The sequence below is a fragment of the Plecotus auritus genome, assembly GCF_963455305.1.
Source record: "Plecotus auritus genome assembly, chromosome: 12".
Lineage (NCBI taxonomy): Eukaryota > Metazoa > Chordata > Mammalia > Chiroptera > Vespertilionidae > Plecotus > Plecotus auritus.
In genome coordinates this window covers 44,936,888-44,951,140 of record NC_137778.1, presented here as the reverse complement: position 1 = coordinate 44,951,140, position 14,253 = coordinate 44,936,888, and the positions used below count along the sequence as shown (strand labels likewise).

Below are 14,253 nucleotides of genomic sequence, written 5' to 3'. Positions count from 1 at the left end.
TGGCTGTTCCGGGCATTTTTTTGGTGGCGGCTGCACCCGCCGTCTGCTGGGGGTTTGGACACGATCTCTCGGGGGCTCTCAGCCCCGCTCCCACGGTCCTGGCTTCCTCTCTCTCCTGGGTGAGCAGTTCTCCTCCGGCCCGATGCTCTCACTGGGACAACGGAAGGTGACTGGTTTCCTTGTCCACAACATGTCTGGGGCCACACGCGTGGGGTTTCCACACCGAGCGGTTCTCCAGTCTCTGCAGACGCCAGCGGGGAGCCCTCCTATGTCACTCAGACGCCGACTACCCAGAGGTCGTCCAGACCCCACGGTTCAGGGCCGCGTCCCCCAGAATGCCCTGGCGTCAGACACGGACCGGAGTGGCGGTGCCCGAGGTCCCCCCGCTCCTGTTGCTACCACAACCCGCTCCTCGGTTTGACGATTTGCTGGCACGACTCACAGAACATAGGAAACAGATGACTCCCTAGCATCGTTTGTTACAAAGGATGTAACTCAGAAACAGCCAAATGGGAAGGTACACAGGGTGGGGTGTGGGGAGACATGCAGGGGCTCCGGGCCCTCCCCGGGCGCACCCCCTCCCCGCACCTCCGCAGAGTCACCCAGCTGGGAGTTCTCAGAGCCCGTCACTTAGGGTCCTCATTGCGCAGGCGTGAGGGCTCAGTCATCGCCATGGATGAACATCCCAGGCTCCAGCCCTTCCCCCCTCCTAGAGGCTGGGCCCCTGGCAGCAGCCCCCCACCCTGAGGCTCACTGGGGCCCTGGCCGCAGTCCCCTCACCTTGTACCACAAAGACACTCATCACCCCGGAAAGTCTAAGGGTCTTAGCAGCTTGTGTGACAGCAACGAGGGACTCACACCAAATAGGATAACAAACGAGGCTCCCATGATCCCGCCACTCAGGACGCGATGGGGGTTTTAGGGTTCCTGGGCCGGGAACTGGGGGCAGAGACCCACTACGCATGATCATGTCCCAGTAATGGTGGGAAGGGTGAGCAACACATAGAGATCCAAGCACAGCCCCGGCTGCTTTGGCTCAGTGGGTAGAGCATCGGCCTGTGGACTGCAGGGTCCTGGGTTCGATTCCCGGTCAGGGCACAGGCCCGGGTTGCAGGCTTGATCCCGCGTGGGGCGAGCAGGAGGCAGCCGATCAATGATTCCCTCTCATCACTGATGTTTCTATCTCCCTCTCCCTTCCTCTCTGAAACCAACAAAAACATATTTTCTTAAAAAGAAATTCAGACACACCTACACTCGCAGGAGCTCACACTTAAATCACTGACGCCTCCTCCTCCCCGAACCCCAATAACACCTCCAGGCGGAGCCTTCAGGGTCCGAGCAGAGACTGGAAGCAAAGTCAGTTCAACGAAAGCACAAAAGGGCGACGCCCGGGAGGGCAGGCACCCGCTCGGGAGCGGCAGCGGGGTCTCGGGGTGGCGGGGTCGCGGGCGCCCGGCCTCGGCTCACAGGCGGGTGAGGGTCTGCGCCCTGGCCCAGTCCTGCACCTCCGCTCGGCTGAAGACGAGGAAGAAGACCAGGCCCGAGACGTCCACGGCCGCGGACAGCAGGAAGATGTTCCTCCATCCCAGCTCGGCGTCCTGGAGACGAAGCCACGGTCACCACGCCTCCAAGCTCGCGTCCCTCCTGTCCAGGGGACGGTGGCTCCAGCTTCCCCCGCCACCTCCCAGCTCAGCTCCGGACTGTGGCAGGGACGCCAGCCTTTCCCTCTGCAGAGACCTGTTCCCCCAACGCACCCCCGCAAGACCCCCGAGAGCATTGTCTCTCTCCCCTGCTTGCTTCCAGCCCTCGGCTTAAATATCGTTTTTCCAATGAGTCCTTCCTCGACCGCCCTATTTAAAATGGAAATCCAGCCCTCGTCTTCATTTCCTATCGGCTCCTTTTCTAGAATAAAGGCTTCGGAGGGGCAGGCCCTTCCATTTCATTCCCAGGGGCGATGCATGTTTGCGGAATGGATGAATGGATGGATGAATGAATGAATGACAGGGAGACCCTGTCAGCGTGAGAATGTCCATTAAAAGGCCACTTCCTGACCAGTGTTAGTGACTGAAAGGAACTGAAGCTTCAAGTGACCAAGGACGTGATGGCAGACAGGACACGCCTTCCTCCTTAGCCTCCATTTTCCTGACTTCCTTGTGGGAAATCAGAGCGAACCAAAAAATTATGCTCATGTGGCCCGGCCGGCGCGGCTCAGGGGTTGAGCGTCGACCCATGGACCAGGAGGTCACGGTTCAAGGCCCGGTCAGGGCTCGATCCCCAGCGTGGGGCGTGCAGGAGGCAGCCGATCCATGATTCTCTCTCATCATGGATGCTTCTCTCTCTCTCTCTCTCCCGATCCCTTCCTCTCTGAAGCCAATAAAACATACATAAAAAAAGAATGACACGCATGTGAATGTCACATACATCCCCTTTGCCCACGGATCCCGAGGAAACGCTCAGGCATCCGCGGAAGCGGTCTGTCCTGGGAACTCTAAACGCATCTCCCAGGATGGAGGCTGCTCGAGGCCGCCGCTCCTCCCTCTGTCCTTCGCTCAGCCTCTCGCTCACTCATTCTGTCCGTGTCTGTCGGGTTCCTACGCGGGGTGACCAGCTCTTTCCCGGTTGTGGGAACTTTCAAGGTGTTAGGATGGCAAGTCCCGCGTCCCGGGAAACCCTTCCCTCCCAAGCGACCCACAGTGGTTGGCCGCTCTCGGCTCCCCATCAATGAGCATCGTCCTGGGCACCGAAAGGTTGCAGGTTCGACTCCCATCAGAGCACATGCCCCCAGGGTGGGGTGTGCAGGAGGCAGCATGGCTGCCGGATTTGACGATGAGCATGAGAAGCTCATCTCCTCAGAACTCGTGAAGCATCAACGCAGGGAGCCGAGCATTCTCCTCCCTCCACCCAAACCTGAGGGTGCTGGGGCTCTGGGCTTCCAGCTGGGCCGCGGTGCGGAGGGAGCACAAGTGCCCTGAGTCTGACTCTGGGGGGCCCGGAGGTGCAGCTCGGGAATATCTTCACCAGGACGTTGGACCTCACCTGACTGAGGAAAAAGCCAGAAACCGTGGGAGCGATGACTCCTGAGAGCTGAGCGAAGACCAAGGATAAGCCCTTGATAAAGCCAGTGTACCTGAGAGGAGAGAGAGAGAGAGAGAGAGAGAGAGAGAGAGAGAGAGAGAGAGAGAGAATCAACAAAGGTTGATCTCAGCTGATCTGCTGCCGTCCTGCGCTTAGCTCTGGGGTGTCCTGGGCTTGTCTGACCCTTCGTCAAACCTGCGTGAAACAGCCCGGCCGGCGTGGCTCAGAGGTTGAGCGTCGACCTATGAACCAGGAGGTCAGGGTTCAATTCCCGGTCAGGGCACAGGCCCAGGTTTCAGGCTCCATTCCCAGTGGGGCTATGTAGGCGGCAGCTGATCCATGATTCTCTCTCGTCATTGATGTTTCCACCTCTCTCTCTCTCTCTCTCCCTCCCTCTCCCTTCCTCTCTGTAGTCCATAAAAATATATTTTTAAAAAAACACAACCCTGAGCGAAACGTCCTGACCGGCGGTGGCTACCATGCTGTGCAGGGCCTGCGACCCCCAAGGGGCAGCCTGTGCCAACAGGTCAGTGCTGCTGGTACAAAACAGACAGATGGTGGTTTGACCTCGTTTTTTTATATCGCCTCTTGGCTTCTGCTATGAAGTCCGCCCTGGCAGCCTTGCTTTGGGGGATACAAGACCCTCGTGGGATGAGACGTGCCTCCCACATGTCCTGCTGCTCCATGTCTGATGGAGTGTGTCCCGTGGACTATGAAAGGCGTCTCCGTGGTCTCTGATACCTCGTGCACCGTGCCCTTTAGCCTTATCCTACCCGACGTGAGCAAGCCCCGTGGCCCGAGGCCGCGTGACCGCGGTGTCCCCCGCGGGGAACGATGGCTCTTTCCAGACAGCATCTGGACGCAGGGCTGGGGCCGACATTCCCCGGGCCCCGTCCCACGTGTCACTCACACGCTGACCCACGGTCACGGCAGGCCCAGGGCCCCGGACCGAGACTGAGCTGCCGTGGGGGAGGAGGAGGCCAAGGGGTCCTTACCTGGGAGCAATGTCCATGAAGTTGACAAGGGCCCCAGCTTGGCAGAGGCTGCTGGTGGCCAAGCACAGGACCAAGAAGGCCATGGTGACGCCCAGGCTGAAGCTGACCCAGGGCAGGAGCACGGAGAACAGGCTGGGGGTGAGCACCCCTGGCGGGAGGCAGACGGAGAGGCCGGGAGGCTGCCCGTGCTCCCCCCGCCCCCTGCTCCCCCCGCCCTGCCCCCCGGGCCACCTACGTCCTTACCTACGGAGGTGAGGAGCCGCCTGACCACAAGGAGCGAGAGGATGTTCCTGGAGAGGAGGAAGTCCGCCAGCAGGCCCCCCAGGATGATGCTAACAAAGGCCACGCCGAGCAGCAGGGCGGACAGGAAGCCACTCTGAGGACCAGCGGGGAGTCAGTGCAGTGCACGCCCACCCCCCGCAGGACACGGCGGGTCCCCCGGGTGCCGTCGTTGGATGCCCGTCACCTTTAACATAGACTCCGCGCCGCTGCAATGAGCCCATGTCATTTCTGAGGGGAAATGTGTGTATAGTTTGAGACAAGGATGAGTGCTCTCTCCGTATAGAAAGTCGCCTGGAAACAGGTGCTTTAAGAACCAGCCCCGGCAGGGGTGGGGGGGGGGGGGGCTCGTCGGTTGGAGCATCGTCCTGGGCACCGAAAGGTTGCAGGTTCGACTCCCGGTCAGAGCACATGCCCCCAGGGTGGGGCGTGCAGGAGGCAGCTGGTCCATGATTCCCTCTCATCATTGATGTTTCTCTCTCTCTCTCCCTCTCTAAAATCAATAAAAATATATTATTTTTTTAAAAAAAGGAAAAGGAGACCAATGGGACAGATTTAACAGGCACGTGGGCCAAGCTGTTTATTTTGCCGACGAGTAAACCAAAGGCCACCACGGTGACGTGTCGTCGAGAGAAAACACCCTGAGATCCATTGGGACCTGGGTCTGGGCCCTCAAGTCTCTCTCGTCTTTCTCCCGCCGCCTCCCCGTCACCGGGCCTCTGGGGGTGGGTGCCTCTGTGGGTGGGGACTCACCCACCCGGCCTCGCCCCACACTCATTCTGATCCCCCAGCCTGTGATTCTAGAATCTAGAATCTAGATCCATCACCTGCTTCTGTCCTCAATCCCCCCTCCTACTCCCCCTCCCCCTCCCCCTCTCCCCTCCTCATTCTCTCCCTCCCCCTCCCCCTCCCCCTACTCCCTCCTCCTCCTCTCCCTCCTCCTTCTCTCCCTCTTTCTCCCCCTCCCCCTCCCCTTCCCCCTCCTCCTCCTCCTCCCCCTCCTCCTCCTCAGGGAAGGCCCACAGCCACCCCGCCCTTGAATTTCCTGATCCCAACACCCTCTGCCCGTGTGAACGTGTGTCCAGACTTGACCTCTGCTAAGGTCGCTGTCTGCTGGCCACTTAGCAGGTTGTGACCAAAGGAGCGGGTTTCCATGAGCCCACGGCTTTTTGAGCACAAAAGGTGGGAATGTAAAAAAAAAAAAAAAAAAAAAGTGGGAATGTAGCAAGAATTCCGTGACCCTGTGAGCTGTCACTAACACCTGTGATGAGCTCTTCACCACGTTTACGACACCCACCTGGTTTACGACACCCACCTGGCTTACGATACCCACTTGGTTTACGACACCCACCGGCTGGGACCTGAGAGGCTCCCTCAGCCAGTCAGAGCACCGGTGCATTGTGGGAAGACTGGGCGCAATGGCGCCTCGGAGCACCTGTCCCCATGCCCTTCCGACTTGAAGAAAAGGGTTTACGTTTTGGGCACGAATCCTATTAATAACGCCCTGTTTGGGGCACATGTTGCCTGTGAGCCTCTCACAGCCTCCGAGAAGGCGCCCTTTGTTTTGCTTCATCCTTTCTGCCGTCAGCAGAATGTCCTGTTTGCAGATATCAATTGGGTTGCACACAAAATTTTTTCATAAATTCCTTAAAAAAGGTGACATCCTGCCACGCCGGCGTGGCTCAGCGGTTCGATCCCCAGTCAAGGGCACAGGCCCGCGGGCTCGATCCCCAGTGTGGGGCGTGCAGGAGGCAGCCGGTCCATGAGTCTCTCTCCTCGTTGATGTTTCTCTCTCTTTCCCTCTCCCGTCCTCTCTGGAGGGGTTTGGGATGGGAATGGAGGGATGAGGACAAATATGTGATAACTTAATCAATAAAGAAATTTAAAAAAATAATAATAATAACAATAAATATATATATATAATTTTCAAAAGCATGGCATCTTTTGAATGTCACGACCATACCGTTCTGCTCCCCCTCCCCCCAAAGCGGGAGGCCCCCCTGAGATGACTCAGAATGATTCAAGTGGTTGCATCTCCAACCGGAAGGTCCTGGGCCCGGTCCCCCGGCCTGGTGACCGCGGGGCAGACAGAGGGTCACGTGACGAGGCATTGACACGGAAGAGGCGCATGCGCTCTCCGCACTCACAGCTTTGAGGTCCACGTGGAGAACCGAGTGCAGGTACGTGGGTAAGTACGCCATCAAGACGTAGAAGAACCAGTGCTCGGTGAACTGCGACAGCAAGCCACTCCAGAGAGGCAGGGACTGGACCATGGCCTTGATGGGGAGAGACTGGTCCGGCTCGCAGTCCTGAAAGGAAGCAGGTACCGTGAGCCCTCCGTGGGAAGACACGGTCCCTCCGCGGGGAGACGCCGCACAGGCCCGGGGAGGGGCAGGGACGCGGCCGAGGCACCTGCTGAGCCAGCGCGCGCGCGATGTGGTCCCGCTCCGCGGCGCTGATGAACGGGTGGGCCGCGGGGTCGTCGTAGGCGAGGGGGAACCAGAGGCAGGAGCAGGCGCAGCCAATCCCACCTGGAAGAGGACGGTCAGGCGGACCCAGTTTCTCCCCGCGGGACTCTGCCCGGAGGTGGTGGACCGATGGCTGGCCCAGCGCTCCTGCCAGGTCTGCACCTCGGGGGGCGCCATCTTCCGTGGCGGCCACTTCCCCAGCCCTGGACCGCGGCCGTGGCCGTCCTACTTGCTGCTGCCAATGGCGTGGGGCAGTTCAGAGCCTAGTGCCTTTGCCCCTGAGCTTGAGATGCCCTCACGGTTGGACTGCCAGTCAGCATTCCCCCTGCTGTCAGGCTTCTGCCACGATCCCTTCCTCCGGTCCCGGCCCCTGGGGCTCCGTGGGTTGGCCCTTGTGCACTGAGAGGTCACTGGTTCGATTCCCGGTCATGGGCACATGCCGGGTTGTAGGCTTGACCCCCAGTAGGGGACGTGCAGGAGGCAGCTGATGTTTCTCTGTCCTCATTTTATTTTTTTATTTGTGTGTGTGTGTGTGTTTCTCATCATTTTTAAAAAAATGTTTTTATTGATTTTAAAGGGAGAAAGAGATAGAAACATCGATGAGAGCGAAACATGGATGCGCTGCCTCCTACACTCCTCTTATGGGGGATCCAGCCCACAGCCCTGGGCGTGTGCCCTGATTGGAATGGAACTAGCGACCTCTTGGTGCACGGCTGATGCTCAACCACTGAGCCACACCAGCTGGGCTCTCTCTCATCGTTGATGTTTCTCTCTCTCTCCCACTCTCACTTCCTCTCTGAAATCAATAAAAATATATTTTCTAAAAATAAAAACATAATTGCACCAAGACAACATTTTTAATATCTTACAAAAGAAACTCCTCTGGCACCCTTTGCTGTTCCCCTTAAAACAGGAGGGAATGTCACCGGGCGTTCCAGCTAAGCCTCATGTGTCCGCGTGCGAAGTCACAACGTAATTAGCCCTGAGCACGGTCCTCTCTGTCCTTGTAAACACCCACCTCTGTGAGGGTTTGGTTAATCACAGGGGACTAGCGTCCCGGACACCCCGCCCAGCCCTCGCCGTCAGAAAGTACACTTCTGAGATGGGAGAAACGCACAAACTCACCGAAGATGTAGAAGACATACGGCCACCCTAGGGTCTCGCTGAGGAAGCCACCGACAAGGAGGACGGTCAAGGAGCCCAGCATGAGCCCTAAACGCAAGCGGCGGCGATGTTCGGGGTGAGAGGTCAGGCTGGGGACTCTGCGTGCCTCCTGCAGACCGACCTGGCACCGGAGCCCAGAGGCACGGGGTGGACGCCATGAGGCTAACTCCTGCCTCTTCCCTCCGTAGCCACGTGACCCTGGCCAAGTTTTCGTCTGTTTGGGCCTCCATTGGCCTCACGTGCAAAGTGAAAATAACGTTTGAAGATAAAGTTACACGTGCAAAGCACTGGCAAGGATCTGTCTGCACAGGAAGTGTGCAGTTACAATCAAGACAGTCTAGTCCTCGCCGGTGTGGTTGGGTGTCGACCTGGGAACCAGCAGGTCACAGTTCAACTCCCAGTCGGGGCACAGGCCCGGGTTGTGGGCTGGATCCCCAGTGTGGGGCGTGCAGGAGGCAGCCGATCCATGATCCTTTCATCATTGATCTCTCTCTCTCTCTCTCTCTCTCTCTCTCTCTCTCTCTCTCTCTCCCTCTCTGAAATCAATAAAGATATTTTTTTTAAAAAAGAAGAGTAGGTCTGTGCTTTCAAGCAAGGACGCAGAGGAGGTGTGGCTTCTGGCGCCAGGCCCCTGCCTGGTGCTCTGGACGGTGCGTGTCGGGTGGCCCTGAGGCATCACGTACCTGAGATGGAAATGGTGATGAGCTGATTCCTTTCCAAGGGGGGAGCCCATTTCACCCAAATTAAATACTGGCTGGTTTGTATCATCACCTGTGGGGGCGGGGGGACGTTCCACGCTTGGTCATCTGAAACATTTCATTTTTTAATATATTTTTATTGATTTCAGACAGGGAGAAGGAGAGGGAGAGAAACATCAATGATGAGAGAGAATCATTGACTGGCTGCCTCCTGCACGCCCCACACTGGGAATCGAGCCCACAACCCGACACCCTTCAGTCCGCAGGCCGACGCCCTATCCACCCGGCCAGACCAGCCAGGGCTTCTGAGACACCTTAGAACCCATATTCCACTCAGACTTAGACGACCTCGTGGTACCTGGGCCACGCCTTGGACGGTCCGGAGGACAATGAGCAAGGCCACGCCTGCCTCCGCCGCCAGCGGGATGAAGAGGCTCAGGGCGGAGAAGGTCAACAGGGCAGCACCGATCAGGTGCCTGGGTCGGACCAGCCCGGCCACATAGCCACTGGGGACCGAGGCCACGAAGGATCCGTAGCTGAGGGAGCTGAGGAGGACGCCCTGGATCTCCGGGTTCCAGGCATACACGGGCGCCTGGGCGACAAGGAGAACCTTGCTGTTTATCCTTTGGCGAGAGAGCTGAATATTTCTTTAAATATATTTTTATTGATTTCAGAGAGGGAGGGAGAGGGAGAGAGATAGAAACATCCATGATGAGAGAGAATCATGGATCGGCTGCCTCCTGCATGCCCCCTACTGGGGATCCAGCCCACAACCCAGGCATGTGCCCTGACGGGGAACGGAACCGTGACCTCCTGGTTCCTAGGTCGATGCTCAACCACTGAGCTACACTGGCCGGACTCAATGAATAGCCCTTTAGATCCAGCCATTGAAGCCACAGAAAGGGTCACGTCTTGTTAAACATACGAGCACCTTAAGTTCCATCAGAGTTCCGTTCCTGTCGTCCAGAGCGATGGCGGAAGAAGCATTGGGCGGGCCGGGCGGGGCCGTGCCGTTCACCATCGCTGGGAGGGCGATGCTCAAGTTCATTTGTTGGGTGGAAATCGCAAAGTTACAGAGATGCAAGAGGAGGGCCAGCCCGTGTCGGACCGAACACACGCCTGCGACAAGAGGGCACAGAAGGTCTATCACCGGGGTCCGTTTCTCTCTGCACCCCCTTTCCTCCGTTTGGGCGGAGCGGGGGGGGGGGGGGGGAGCAATTGCAGTCGGTCTGTGAGCAGCAGCACAGGGAGAGCAGACATTGCTGTGTCCGGCAGACACCGTCCCCCGGGAGGGGCGGGGGTCACACCCCCTCAGAACCAAGACTGAAGGGGAAGGGACCGCCTGTCGTCACGCCGAGGCAGGTCTGGAGCGAATCCGAGCAGACCTGCTGCCATGCCTCCTGGACGTAGGGCCGGAGCCGCTGAGGGTGGGTTCCAGGTCTTCCATTTGGCATCTGCTCCGACTTCCTGCTTCGGCGACAAATCACGCCTGGACACCTGCTTTATGTCCTTCACGTTTATTGCACGACATGAAATGATTCTCAGTAAACGTTATTTATCGCTTATAGAATTCGTGGCAATTGGTGGGAGCGAGGAGATGCTACAGACCCCCAGAAAGGAGCCGAGGTCCCCGGGTCCCGGTTTTATCCACAACCGGCGCACCTCCTTACCTCTGCTGGAGGCTGGCGCTGGGGCCGCGTCCCCGTCACCGCCGCCGACCGTGGCTCCTGCTCTAGTGGACATTGCGTCCCTCCTCTCCCGGGGGCTGGGCTTCACCTGCAGGAATTAAAGGACACACGAGCAGATCTAAAGAGAAGCATCCTATGTTGTCCATGACGCTGCCCCCTTCTCCGAGGAACTCGGAGGGAATGTTGGGTGGGAAAATGCCAGGTTAGGGTTCGGGAGACCTGGTGTGCCCGGGAAGGTCAAGGCCCTGGGCCCCACTTTCTGCGCCTCTGAAATGAGGCATCGGGCCTGGAGTGCCTGAAGGGTTGTGATTTTCTTCCAATGCGGGGTCTCCTTGTCTCTCCGTTGATACCAGTAAGCACTGGATGTTAAAACTTAACCATCTTATTTTTTTAACGTTTTTATTGATTTTAGAGATAGAGGAGACAGAGAAACATCAATGAGAGAAACATCAATCACTGCCTCCTCGGGCCCCCCACTGGGGATCGAGCCCACAACCCAGGCCTGTGTCCTGACCCGGAATTGAACCAGAGACCTCTCTGTGCACCGGACAACGTCCAACCCACTGAGCCACATCGTCCGGGGCCTGACACTCTTGTTCGAAATCTCACCCAGAAGATCCCAGTGGATTAATGACCGGAAACACTGTTTTCAGTGTCTACATATCCTGAGTCAAATGGAAGACACAGCGCTCTTGAATACTTTGCCCCAAGCTATCCCCACGGGTGTCACGGAGAGTTCGAGGCGTAAGCTAACTTTCCCACGACGCTGGCCGGGGTGGGTGCTGTGCGTTTCCCCAGACGGGCCTGCTGGCTGGAACACGAGGTTATGTGGAGGCCCGGTGGGGCGTTCACTCTGTGGACAGGACCAGAGCGTTGTTCCGGCAGACTTGTTCCCTGGAGTTCTGCGGCTCTCGCTTCTCCCAGGAAAAGGCCACCTCCTCTCTCACTTTTCGGAATTTTCACGGGAGAGCGAGCTCTGCTCCCCACCCCCAACCTCTACCCCTGACCAGCAAGGTGAGTGCTGGGTGCGGAAGGACCCAGTCCCCGAACGCAGAGGCAGAGCACGTAAGGGCAACAGACTGAAGGCTGACCTGAGGCAGGCGGAGTGCAGGGTCCGCAGTCCTTTCAAATGCATGTCTCTCCGCTCCTCACTTTTTTGACTCCCCGAGAAGTAAATGATTACCCCACACCTTCAGCCCTTCGGTTACAAAACGGGCAGATTGGACTGGCTCTGAGGTTTAATGTTTGACTTCGCTGCTTTCGTTTAATAACAAGTCGACCAAGCTCATGGAATCTCCCTCCTGCTTCACGCCCAGGAGATCAAGGTCCCTTCTTATCGGACAGACACCCCGCACTCCCTGCTGACAGCGGTCTCCTGGGGCGTCTCCCTGGGGGTCAGTCTGCTCCCTGTGGGAATGGCGTTTCCGGCGCCAGGACTGCCGTCTAGTTGACGAGCAATTCCCGGGGCCAGGAGCTCCCACCGTCACATGGTTTGCACACTAGACTGGGCGGCTTCCGAGGCCCTTATCCCAACTAGACTAGTTCCAGCGTCCGGCTGGGTTAGTTGTGGTCAGTTAGGTTCTTCAGTCGGTTACTTTAAAATATTCTTATTGATTTCAGAGCGAAAGGAAAAGGGAGACAAACATCAATGAGAATCATTGATCGGCTGCCTCCTGCACATACACCCCCACCGGGGATGGAGCCCACAACCCGGGCACGTGCCCTTGACCCGGAGTCAAACCCGGGACCCTCCAGTCTGTGGGCCGACGCTCTATCCACTGAACAAACCGGCCAGGGCTTGTCAGTCACCGCTTTGCCTCAGCTCCTTCTCAGACACGTGGGTGGCTCTGAAAAGAGCCTTTGGTTTCTTTCTCTCTAGATGATCAGGTTCCTCACTTGCCCTTGGCCTTGTGGCGGCTCTCGGTCTTCTTGGGCAGCAGCACGGGTTGGATGTTGGGCAGCACGCCGCCCTGCGCGATCGTCACCTTGCCCAGCAGCTTGTTGAGCTCCTCGTCGTTGCGGATGGCCAGCTGCAGGTGGCGCGGGGCAATGCGTGTCTTCCTGTTGTGGCGGGCCGCGTTGCCCGCCAGCTCCAGGATCTCGGCCGCCAGGTACTCCAGCACGGCCGCCAGGTACACGGGCGCCCCAGCACCGATGCGCTCCGCGTAGTTGCCGTTATGCAGCAGGCGATGCACACGTCCCACGGGGAACCGTAGCTGGGCCCTGGAAGAGCGAGATACGATCTTGGCGCGAGACTTGCCACCCTGCTTCCCCGGCACAGACATGGTGCTGAACTGGCACGATGGAGAAGATACCCTCAGGGCAAATGCAGGGCCAATTTATAGTCCGCCCGTAGGCTGTGGCTTGCCATCTGATTGGCTGACTGGCGGATGTCTATCCAATCAGAGAGCATTACTGAAATCACTTCATTTGCATACACGTCACTACCATTATCCAATCAGATGGTGGCTGCCCAGCGGTCAGTTGAAGGCCATCCTATAAATACCAGGCTTTTGGCCACCAACCGCTGTTCACTGACCTGTGTCCGTTGCAGGTGTGGGGCTGAGCACGCACCATGCCGGAGCTGGCTTCGAAGGGCGCCACCATTTCTAAGAAGGGCTTTAAGAAGGCGGTGACCAAGACACAGAAGAAGGAGGGCAAGAAGCGCAAGCGCAGCCGCAAAGAGAGCTACTCCATCTACGTGTACAAGGTGCTCAAGCAGGTGCACCCAGACACTGGCATCTCGTCCAAGGCCATGAGCATCATGAACTCGTTTGTCAATGACATTTTCGAGCGCATCGCGGGCGAGGCGTCGCGCCTGGCGCATTACAACAAGCGCTCCACCATCACGTCCCGCGAGATCCAGACGGCCGTGCGCCTGCTGCTGCCCGGGGAGCTGGCCAAGCACGCCGTGTCCGAGGGCACCAAGGCCGTCACCAAGTACACGAGCTCCAAGTAACAGGATTTGGTCACCAGATGACTTTAACACAAAGGCTCTTTTCAGAGCCACCTATGTTTCTTGGGAAGAGCTGTCTTGCTATCTAAACACACTGTTGTGTGTGTGCATGGATGTTTTTCTGGGCATATAGTTGTCAAATTAGCAATTTTTTTACCAGCTAAACTAGCTTGAGGGGTACACATCTTAAAACCTTATAGCCCTTTAGAAAGTTTAAGTGGCTCTGAAAAGAGCCTTTGGGTTTGACAGCGGCCGCAGCTCCTCACTTGGAGCTGGTGTACTTGGTAACGGCCTTGGTGCCCTCGGACACGGCGTGCTTGGCCAGCTCCCCGGGCAGCAGCAGGCGCACGGCCGTCTGGATCTCGCGAGAAGTGATGGTCGAGCGCTTGTTGTAATGCGCCAGGCGCGACGCCTCAGCAGAGAGGCGCTCGAAAATGTCATTGACAAACGAGTTCATGATGCTCATGGCTTTGGACGAGATGCCAGTGTCTGGGTGCACCTGCTTGAGCACCTTGTACACGTAGATGGAGTAGCTCTCTTTGCGGCTGCGCTTGCGCTTCTTGCCCTCCTTCTTCTGTGTCTTGGTCACCGCCTTCTTAAAGCCCTTCTTGGAAATGGTGGCGCCCTTCGAAGCCAGCTCCGGCATGGTGCGTGCTCAGCCCCACACCTGCAACGGACACAGGTCAGTGAACAGCGGTTGGTGGCCAAAAGCCTGGTATTTATAGGATGGCCTTCAACTGACCGCTGGGCAGCCACCATCTGATTGGATAATGGTAGTGACGTGTATGCAAATGAAGTGATTTCAGTAATGCTCTCTGATTGGATAGACATCCGCCAGTCAGCCAATCAGATGGCAAGTCACAACCTACGGTAGACTATAAATAGGCCCTCTGTGGCGTGTTTTACTTAGATTTCCACTTATTGCTGCTG

At 57.6% G+C, this 14,253-nt stretch overlaps 4 protein-coding genes across 4 annotated transcripts; 1 reads left to right on the top strand and 3 right to left on the bottom strand.

Annotated features, from left to right (window-relative positions):
- Window positions 1–1,463: 1,463 nt before the first annotated feature.
- On the bottom strand, window positions 1,464–9,742 carry SLC17A4 (solute carrier family 17 member 4; the record flags this gene model as incomplete). The annotated part of the gene is made up of 10 exons (XM_080649506.1): window positions 9,605–9,742; window positions 9,038–9,271; window positions 8,665–8,752; window positions 7,943–8,029; window positions 6,762–6,880; window positions 6,497–6,658; window positions 4,314–4,446; window positions 4,071–4,218; window positions 3,037–3,127; window positions 1,464–1,598 (listed from the first exon to the last, which is right to left on the bottom strand). Exons 1-10 carry the CDS (start codon window positions 9,725–9,727, stop codon window positions 1,464–1,466), a joined length of 1,320 nt encoding a protein of 439 aa, XP_080505632.1. The 5' UTR covers window positions 9,728–9,742.
- A 2,517-nt stretch (window positions 9,743–12,259) lies between these two features.
- Window positions 12,260–12,652, bottom strand: LOC308237759 (histone H2A type 1-like; the record flags this gene model as incomplete). Its single annotated transcript, XM_080648826.1, has 1 exon — window positions 12,260–12,652. One exon carries the CDS (start codon window positions 12,650–12,652, stop codon window positions 12,260–12,262), a length of 393 nt encoding a protein of 130 aa, XP_080504952.1.
- Window positions 12,653–12,942: 290 nt separating this feature from the next.
- On the top strand, window positions 12,943–13,326 carry LOC308237541 (histone H2B type 1-A; the record flags this gene model as incomplete). The annotated part of the gene is made up of 1 exon (XM_080648283.1): window positions 12,943–13,326. One exon carries the CDS (start codon window positions 12,943–12,945, stop codon window positions 13,324–13,326), a length of 384 nt encoding a protein of 127 aa, XP_080504409.1.
- A 259-nt stretch (window positions 13,327–13,585) lies between these two features.
- LOC308237522 (histone H2B type 1-A-like) lies at window positions 13,586–13,969 on the bottom strand (the record flags this gene model as incomplete). Its single annotated transcript, XM_080648257.1, has 1 exon — window positions 13,586–13,969. The coding sequence occupies one exon, from the start codon at window positions 13,967–13,969 to the stop codon at window positions 13,586–13,588; it is 384 nt and encodes a 127-aa protein (XP_080504383.1).
- Between the last annotated feature and the right edge of the window lie 284 nt (window positions 13,970–14,253).